The sequence below is a fragment of the Nicotiana sylvestris genome, chromosome 11 (genome assembly GCF_000393655.2).
Source record: "Nicotiana sylvestris chromosome 11, ASM39365v2, whole genome shotgun sequence".
NCBI classification, from domain to species: Eukaryota; Viridiplantae; Streptophyta; class Magnoliopsida; order Solanales; family Solanaceae; genus Nicotiana; species Nicotiana sylvestris.
The window spans coordinates 165,506,730-165,517,433 of NC_091067.1; the positions used below are offsets into that span (position 1 = coordinate 165,506,730).

General features: G+C 40.9%; 1 protein-coding gene across 1 annotated transcript; it reads right to left on the reverse strand.

The window, feature by feature from the left end:
* Nucleotides 1–9,485: 9,485 nt before the first annotated feature.
* On the reverse strand, nucleotides 9,486–10,073 carry LOC138881970 (uncharacterized). Its single transcript, XM_070162269.1, has one exon. The coding sequence runs from the start codon at nucleotides 10,071–10,073 to the stop codon at nucleotides 9,486–9,488; it is 588 nt and encodes a 195-aa protein (XP_070018370.1).
* Between the last annotated feature and the right edge of the window lie 631 nt (nucleotides 10,074–10,704).

Sequence of the window (10,704 nt, forward strand, 5' to 3'; positions counted from 1 at the left end):
TCGTAAAGCAAAAATCACGTGCTTACAATACGCACCTATAAACAGTTCATAATTGAGTTTAAATCGGCATATTTTTCATATCGCCCTAACTTGACGAAACGTCCGTAGAACTTTGTAAAAACGATCATAAAAGAGTCCCAAGATGATTACCTTGGAAAATCAAGTATAAAGCCTGAAGAATCAGTCAGAACAACAAATTCCTATCTTCCAAAAATAGCTCCAAATACAGCTAATAAAAGGGGAAAACGATTGCAAAGCGTAGAGATTGAGTTTCTAGGCACGGGGACAAACTTTAACGGTAGAAATCGTTAAAACGTACCTTAATCACTCAAGAACACCATGGAACCCTCTATTCAGCTTCCTCACCATTTTGGGATGAAAATTAAATATTTTGGGGTCTTACAAGTCGGATTTGCCGACTTATACCACTTGTTTGACCCGACTCGGTTCGCGACCCAGTTTCAGCCTGAACAGTCCGGGGTAAAACAGTCATAACTTTTTACTCCAATGTTCGTTTGATGTGAGGTTTTTTTGGTTGCGAACTAGACTTGTATGCCTTCGATTAGATAGGTTGTGGGTCCCATAACTTATTATATATTGGGAGAAATGATCTGATATATTTTACCCAAAGTTTTGAAAAATTATTAGAGAAATTTACGATAACCTTTGCCGATCTTTATTTCTCAACTTGCTTGACTCCAAAACTTAACATGTGACCCGTGTGATATTATAATATCTCATAACACACTATTCTTAGCATATTATACACTCTTAGTCTTATCCCACAGGTGCAAGTTAACTTAAACCTTCCGAACGCGCGGGGTGCTACCCGAGCCATTTCTTTAACTACGAACCTTTGTTTAAAGGATTCCTTTGACCTAAAACTTTAGTTAGTTCCTTGATATTACCACACATTTTCAGTCTTATTATCCCAATGTGCTATACCCAATCGTATATACCTAATATAACTATGCCACGTTACGTATATTACGTAAGAGAAGAGAAACAAAATGCATGGGGTCTCACAGTCTACCCCCCTTAAGAACATTCGTCCGCGGATGGGTCAAGTCAATTCCTAGGTTTCATTTTTTCCCGCTAATACGTTATTTGCGAGGCTATATTTGTTACATTTGCAAAGCATAAATCAAATTCTAAAGATTCCAACTACTAGACTTCGTATAGCTATCTCGCAATAAGAAATTTAAATTGCACTTTCTTGTCATTTAAAAATCCAATTAAGTGTTGTAAATAAATAATTGCCAATTACTTAAATGCGACTCACCTTAAGTCGTAAATAGGTAGGGGTACTTCTTCCTCATTTCCTCCTTAGCTTCCCAGGTCATTTCCTCGATGTTGTTATTTCGCCATAACACTTTCACGGAAGCCACTTCTTTAGTTCGAAGCTTTCTTACCTGCCGATCTAAAATAGCTACTGGTACCTCTACGTAAGATAAGTCTTTAGCAATGTGAATATCCTCAATGGGCGTAATACGTGAAGGATCTCCAATACACTTCCGCAACATACATACATGAAACACAGGATGGACTGCTCCCAATTCTGAAGGCAAATCAAGCTCGTACGCCACCCTACCAATCCTCCGAATAATCTTATCCGGTCCAACATACCTGGGGATGAGCTTCCCCTTTTTTCCAAATCTCATGACGCCCTTCATAGGCGATACTTTCAGGAAAACCCAATCTTCTACATCAAACTCTAAGTCTCATCGTCGAACATTTGCATAAGACTTCTGCCAACTTTGTGCTGTGCGCAGCTGGTCTCTAATAAGTTTTACCTTTTTCATTGCTTGCTGGACTAAATTAGGACCTAGCAACTCTGCTTCCCCGACCTCGAACTAATCGATCGGCGACCTACACTTCCGCCCGTATAGTGCTTCGTAAGCGCCATCTGAATACTAGCTTGGAAGTTGTTATAATAAGCGAACTCAATAAGAGGTAGATGATCATCCCAACTTCCTTTAAAATCTAGCACACAGGCACGTAATATATTCTTAACTGTCTGAATAGTACGCTCTGCATGTCCATCAGTTTGCGGATGAAAAGTTGTGCTAAGATTTACCTACGTGCCTAGACCCTTCTGAAAAGATTTCCAAAAATGTGTTGTAAATTGAGCCCCTCGATCAGAGATAATAGATAATGGTACCCCGTGAAGGCGCACAATCTCCCGAATGTAAAGCTTGGCATAATCCTCGGTTAAATATGTCATCCTGACTGGCATAAAATGAGAAATTTTGTAAGCCTATCAATAATTACCCAAATAGAATCATACCTCCATGGAGTGCGAGGCAAACCGGTGATGAAGTCCATATTTATCATGTCCCATTTCCATAATGGAAGTTCAATACACTGAGTTAGGCCTCCAGGCCTCTGATGTTCGGCTTTAACTTGCTGGCAGTTAGGACATTGGGCTACCATCTCCGCGATATCTTTTTTCATTCCATTCCACCAATAGATCTATCGAAGGTCCCGATACATCTTTGTCGCTCCGGGGTGAACTCCATATCTAAAATAATGGGCCTCCGAAAGAATCTTGGCACGGAGCTCTCCGACTATCGGTACACATAAGCGGCCCTGGTATCTAAGGACTCCATCTCCAGTTAGCTCAAATAAAGGTTGTCTCTGCTGTGGAATACTTTCCCTCAGTTTTATAAGCTCAGGATCCTCGTGTTGTCGCTCTTTCACTTCAGTAACAAAAGAAGATTTTGCCGTATTCTGAACGAGAATGTGTCCACCCTCTGCATCTACCAAACGCATATGCAAACTAGCTAGTTGGCATAGATATTTTTTCATCTTGACCTTTATCAACTTTAACATGGCTTAGACTGCCCATGGACTTTCGGCTAAGAGCATCAGCAACAATATTAGCTTTACCGGGATGATATAAAATATCAGCATCATAGTCCTTTAGTAATTCTAGCCATCTTCTTTGTCGTAGGTTCAGTTCCCTCTGTTTAAATTAATACTGAAGGCTCTAGTGGTCAGTGAAAACATCAATATGAACCCCATATAGATAATGCCACCAAATATTTAGGGCGAAGACAACTGCGGCTAACTCAAGATCGTGCGTAGGATAGTTCTGTTCATGTTTCCGCAACTGTCTAGAGGTGTACGCGATAACCTTACCATGCTGCATAAGAACACAACCTAGGCCAATTCTCGAGGCATCACAATAGACAACATAACCCTCGGTGCCATTCGGAAGAGTCAAGACAGATGCCGTCATAAGCCTTTTCTTTAGCTCCTGAAAACTTTTTTCACATGCCTCAGTCCACTGAAACTTAGCTCTCTTATGTGTCAGCTTCGTCAATGGTGCAAAAATAGAGGAAAATCCTTCCACAAACCTTCGGTAATACCCTGCCAAGCCTAAAAAACTACGAACCTCTGTCGGATTCAAGGGCCTCGGCCAAGTCATCACCGCTTCAAGGTTTTGGCCATCAAACTTGATACCATCGCTGGTAATAACATGACCAAGAAAAGCTACAGAAGTTAGCCAAAATTCACATTTAGAGAATTTAGCATATAACCTGTAGTCCTAGAGAGTCCGCAATACAGTTCGCAAGTGGTCCGCATGCTCGGCTTCCGATCGTAAATATATCAAGATATCATCAATAAACACAATCACAAATTCATCCAAGATTGGTTTGAATACCCGGTTCATAAGATCCATAAAGGCCGTTGGGGCATTTGTAAGCCCAAAATACATGACAAGGAATTCAAAATGGTCATACCTCGTCCTAAATGTTGTTTTTGGGATATCAATATCCCTGACTCGTAGCTGATGATAACTGGATCGCAAGTCGATCTTCGAAAAGCATTTGGCACCTTGTAACTGGTCGAACAAGTCATCAATCCGTGGAAGAGGATACTTATTCTTGATAGTGACTTTATTTAGTTGCATGTAGTCAATACACATCCGCAAGGAGCTATCTTTCTTTCGAACAAAGAGCACCAGAGCACCCCATGGGGATGTACTTGGCCTAATAAAGCCTTTATCGAGCAAGTCCTTCAATTGTTCCTTCAATTCCCTTAGCTCTACCAGAGCCATTCTATAGGGAGGAATGGATATAGGCTACGTATCAGGAAGTAAATCTATAGCAAAATCGATTTCCCTTTCGGGGGGAATTCCTGGAAGCTCGTCAGGGAATACCGTCGGGAATTCATTCACAATAGGAACCGATTGAAGAGTCGTTGGCTCCTTATTTATATCCCTGACATGAACCAGATGGTATATACAGCCTTTAGCAATAAATTTCTGAGCCCTAAGGTATAAAATAAACTTACCCTTGGGCGTGGCTGCATTACCTTTCCATTCAAGGACAGGCTCACCCAGAAAATGAAATCGGACCAACTTTGCACGACAATCAATATTAGCATAACAAGCTGCCAACCAATCCATACCTATAATGACATCGAAGTCTAGCATAACCAATTCCACTAAATCAACAGAAGGTGGATGGTCATTAATTAACACCGTACAACCTCGATAGACATGATTAGCAACAATAGAGTTGCCAACTGACGTAGACACCTCAACTGGTTGTGGCAACAACTCAGATCTTATGTCAAGCTTACCAGCAATAAATGGAGTAATATATGAAAATGTAGAGCCGGGATCTATCAATGCATAAATGGCATGAGAATGTATTGTCAATATACCTGTGACAACATCTAGGGATGCCTCTGAATCCTATCGGCCTGTGAGTGCATAAAAGCGGTTCTGGCCACCACTAGAACCTGAGGTGTCTCCTCCACCTCTCCCCCTACCACATCCCTGAGTAGACTGTGGACCTGGTCGGGGAGCACGGACTGAGGGCGAAGAGGCTGTTGTGGATCCTGAAGGCTGAACTGGTGCACCTCTGCTTAACCCCAGGCACCGGCTAATAAAATGTCCTATCTGCCCATAATGATAACATGCACTCGAACCCTGTCTACACTGCCTAGTGTGCAGCTTACCGCACTGAGTACATGGAGGAATAGGCTGTCTCATTTGTGCGGAATGCTCCTATCGATGGCTCTCAGGCTGGCCTGACCTCTACCCCGGTCCTAACTGAATATAACGATCAAACCACTAGCCCTGCATTTGTGGTGGGAAACTACCTGCTGATCGAGGTGGATATCGATGGAGTGGGGGCTTGAAATCACCCTGTGGCTCCCTATAAGACCCCATAGTATAAGCCCTCTTACTCTGCTCCCTATCCCTGCGAGTATCACGAATACGATGGGAAAGGTCCTCTGTAGTCTGAGCGAAAGCCTGTATGCGGGAAATATCTACATCATCCGATAGGGATGCTACCCTACAGTCTCTAATCAGATGATCCCCCAAACCATCCACATAATGATGAACTCTAGCCCTCATGGTACGTACAATATCTGGTGCATACTTCGCCAAAGAATTAAACTTATGGCTATAATCCTTCACACTCATATCCCCTGCTTCAGGCTAAGAAACTGTTCAAGACGGGCCTCCCGAACCTCCCATGGCAAATAATGGGCTAAAAAAAGCCTCAGAGAAGTCCTCCCACTCTGCTGGCGGAGCATCAGGTCCTCTAGATCTCTCCCATGCCTCATACCATAGGACGGCTACATCACGTAGTCGAAAAGAAGCCAACTCCACAGCCTCGGTGACAGAGGCATGCATCACCCTCAATACTCTATACATTTGGTGTATAAAGTCCTGGGGATCCTCAGTGGAACTGGATCCTGTAAATAATAGAGGGGACAAGTGAAAAAACTCTTGTACCGACGAGCTTCCTGTCCGATCTCTCCGGGCATCTACTCCCGCCTCTAGCTGTCGCTCATGAATAGAAACCATCCTAGTCAGCAACTGAACTGCCTCCCTCATCCCCTGCTCTCTAGTCTCTAATGGTAGAACAACAGGTGTTAGAGGTCTTGTGTCTCCAACTGCCTCAGGTACTAATATAACTGGTGAGGCTGGGGCTACTACATCTCCTTGGGCTCTAACAAGTGATGGGGAAGCTGAAACTAGGGGTACTGGAGACTCATTGCGTGCCTCTAAGGGAAATCTATCCCTCTGACCCGGTGGGGAACGACTAGTACCTCCCCCCGGATTCATACCTATCTCTCGCTGTGCCATCTCCTGAGCGTAGGTAGCCTATAAGATAAGAAACACAAAGCACGATTTAGATTTCATATGTGCTTATAACTTCGCTCTATAGCACGATCTATTAATTGAAAGAAACATAAACATTCCTAAATGCCTCATAGCCTCCTGATTATAAGTATGGTGCACAACACACCCATAAGTGAGACTCTACTAGACACGGCTTGTGGACTCCCTGGGACACGACCTGCTCTGATACCAAGTTTGTCATGCCCCAAACTAGAGGAGGCACGACTGGCACTTGATACTGTATTCAATCGAGTTGGCCACTAAACATACTAGCTAACTAAACTGGGGCCCAACAGATCGAGCGGCACAACATCTGAAATACTAAGACTGGACCGTAAAAATCATAACCTGAATAACAATAAGCCATATAAACAAAGGTAGACGAGCCAAAATAATAAAGTACTAGTTGGTCGACGAGGCCGCGATTGGAGACATACATGCCGACACACATATATATACATGCCAAGCCTATGGGCTGGATACTGAAAGCTGCAAAAAGAAACCCAGAATATTGTGCCCACAATAGCCTCTAAGAGTGTCATAAGAACTGTCGGAACAAGGCCCCGACTATACCCAAATTGTACACAAAAGTAACCATCTGATGAAAGCTCCAGGAAGAGGTGGAGCTTACCAACTCACAACTGAACCCCGAAATCCTAGCAGAGGGGTCGATCAGAGTCCCTACCTGGACCTGTATGCACGAAACAAAAATGTAGTGTCCCCATGTAATGGGACATCAGTACGAATAAAAATGTACCGATATGTAAGGCAGAAAGTAGAATCATACATAGCTGATGTAAAAAAATAGTGAAACCACCTGACACTGAAACTCTTATAGCCTCCATGACCGACATATCACCTCATAGTAATCAATTATGCATGGTATGCTCGTGTAAGCATATGTCATGAATACATATATATTGATGCAAATGCATGACATACCCAACCAAATGCTAGCAATGGCGGTTTGTCCCGGTAGCTAACCAGTATCTTATTTCCAACCTTTGGTCATCTGTACAATATATATAGTTTTTCGGGCAAATAGGCCCCTTACCTCCGATTATAGCTCGAAGTCCATGCATAATATGCCATGTATAATATGAACTTTGAATGCACATAATAGGCCATAACAAGAACTTAGCCTATCTTTGCTCATTGGTACTCTTATTCTTATAATCTCATAATCACCTTCGTATCACATACAATTGTCTCGTGGAGCCTCATATGTTTTCTTTGAATAAATAAGCTTGAAAACTTAACTCGACTTTTAGAAAGATAACTTAACTTTGAAGATCTTCATAAAAAGCTTAAGGTGTTTCACTTAGTCTTTATACCTGATTTCTTGATAATTAGTAAAGGAAAGTATATCAAAAAATCAAGTGTTTTAATAGTTTAAACGTAAAATTTATATTTGAGATTTTTGGAAATCGATGTGTCACTTTAGGGAATTTAAAATATACTTTAACAAGGAAGAAGGACTAATCGTAAATACTAAATTCCTTTATTTTGTTTAGTCACACAACCCAAAGACGAATAAGAATTCATATATATATACATATGGATAAGAAAGCCGACAAAATGACATATATAGATGTCGAATACCCTAATTAACCGAACGAGTGGAATATCAACCTAACAGCATCATGAAAATACTTCAGCTATGATCCCAATGCCTTTCACAGAAGGTCTTTCTAGCAATAGAATAGTAAAATATCACATTTGACATCTTAGGAATTTCCAAGAATTCGTGCAAAAAGGAAAGACGGAGCTTAGCCTTAACATACCTTTCCAACGAACGTCTGAATGCGTGTAGTTCCTTCACGAAAGTTGTTCCTTATGTCCTAAGCTTTGCAAACACTATATATATTCATCTTATACGCACCTATAAACAATTCATAATTGAGTTTAAATCGGCATATTTTCCATATGGCCCTAACTTGACGAAACGTCCGTAGAACTTTGTAAAAACGATCATAAAAGAGTCCCAAGATGATTACCTTGGAAAATCAAGTATAAAGCCTGAAGAACCAGCAAGAACAACAAATTACTATCTTCCAAAAATAGCTCCAAACACAGCTAATTAAAGGGGAAAACGATTGCAAAGCGTAGAGATTGAGTTTCTAGGCACGGGGACAAACTTTAACGGTAGAAATCGTTAAAAATGTACTCAAGAACACCATGGAACCCTCTATTTAGCTCCCTCACTATTTTGGGACGAAAATGAAATATTTTAGGGTCTTACAAGTTGGATTTGCCGACTTATACCACTTGTTTGACTCGACTCGGTTCGCGACCCCATTTCAGCCTGAACAGTCCGGGGTAAAACAGTCATAACTTTTTACTCCAATGTCCGTTTGATGTGAGGTTTTATTGGTTGCGAACTAGCCTTGTAGGCCTTCGATTAAATAGGTTGTGGGTCCCATAACTCATTATATATTGGGAGAAATGATCTGATACATTTGACCCAAAGTTTAGAAAAATTATTAGAGAAATTTACGATAACCTTTGCCGACCTTTATTTTGCAACTTGCTTGACTCCAAAACTTAACATGTGACCCGTGTGATATTATAATATCTCATAACACACTATTCTTAGCATATTAGACACTCTTAGTCTTATCCCATAGGTGCAAGTTAACTTAAACCTTTCGAATGCGCGAGGTGCTACCCGAGCCATTTCTTTAACCACGAACCTTTGTTTAAGGGATTCCTTTGACCTAAAACTTTAGTTAGTTCCTTGATATTTCCACACATTTTTAGTCTTATTCTCCCAATGTGCTATACCCAATCATATATACCTAATATAACCACGCCACGTTACGTATATTACGTAAGAGAAGAGAAAAAAAACACATGGGGTATCACATAGATATTTTTAATGGAATGTGAGTATGTCTTACCTACCTTTCAAACCCCAATGATCTCACCTTTCTTCCCATTTTCAAAGGAGACATTACCTTATTTTAGGTCCTTAAGTTAAAGGAACTGGTTCTTACTTCTAGTCATATGCTTTGAGCATCCACTATCCATGTACCATATTTGGCTACTTCCCTTAACTTGGACTTGCAAAAAGAAATCAGGGGTTAGTCTTAGGAACCCAAACTAGTTTGGGTCCCTTTCTATAGGCAAAAGGGTTAATTAAATTCCTTTTAGCCCATCCAGGCAGCCTATTTTTCTCTTGAACAAAGATTTTGTTCTTTTGACTGGCCTTTTCTTTTGCATTACATTCACTTTTGTAATGACCAGTCTTGCCACAGTGTGTGCAAATTTTGTTCTCAGGAAGTGTGATATACTTGCTTTTGGGATCCCATTTAGGTGTTGGGGTCCCATAGCCAAGTCATTTCTTATTGCTATTGTGGTGCTCTTGCAGCCAGGATAGCGCATCAGAAGACTTATTCCATTTGCAAGTTCTGTCTAGTTCATGCTTCATATTGCCTAGATCTTCTTTTAGGACTCTTATGTGCTCATCTCTCTTATACAACTCATCCTTTATTTTTCCTAGATTTTCTTCTAAGGTGAGATGTGTGTGATCAGCTTTCTTTTTACCTGTTCCTAATTTCAGTTTTAAATTTTCAGATCTAAGTTCTAAGACAGTGATGTCAAGTTTAAGAACTTGGTTTTTTAACTCAGTATTTTTACTATCACTTTTACTAGCCCTGAGTTCCAGATTTTTGCACTTGGCTTTCAGGATCACACATTCTCTAGACATCTGTTCCTTCTCATTGTTTATGACCTCAGACTCATACATGAAGTCTAGCAGTAATTCAGATAGCTTTTCTTTAGACAAAAATTTAATCTTGTCTTTGAGATGAATCACACTTACCTCTTGTTCATCATTTGATTCTCCAATGTCCATAAGTGCTTGTTCTTCTCCAGCTTCATCTTCTGAATCCTCATCTAAGCTTTCTCCCCAAGAAGCAACCATAACCTTTGTTGATCCTTTGTTCTTCTTGGGTTGAACCTGTTCCGTCTTCCCGTTTCTTCATTCAGCCCTTTCTTTCTTCCATTCAATTTCCCACTGAGGACAATTCTTGACCATGTGGTCAGTCTTACCACATTTGTAGCAGCCCTCGTTGGTCTGTTTTCAGGGGCCCTTGGTTTGTTGAAGGTTGCACCCTCTCATTAGGTACTTCTTGAAATCCCTTGTGATTATAGCCATTTCATCATCTTTTAAGTCTACACCTTCAGCTATTCTAAGAGCTAGGCTTCTTTCCTTCTTGGGTGCATCCATCTTCATGGTTTGCCTTCTCAGTTCATAGGCAATGAGATTTCCAATCAGCTCATCCAACTTGAGAGTGACAATGTTCTTTGATTCCTGAATAGCAGTGATTTTGCTTTCTCAAGTTACTAGCAAGACCCTTGTCAAGATTTTCTCAACCTTGTCTTCTTCAAGAATAATTCTTCCAAGAGACTTAAGTTCATTTGTCAGTGTTGTAAACCTTGTGTACATTACTTGGATGGTTTCACCTTCCTTCATGGTGAAATTTTCATATTGAGAATACAGCAGTGCTCCTCTTGATCTCTTTACTTGAGGAGTTCTTTCATGGGCCACTTGT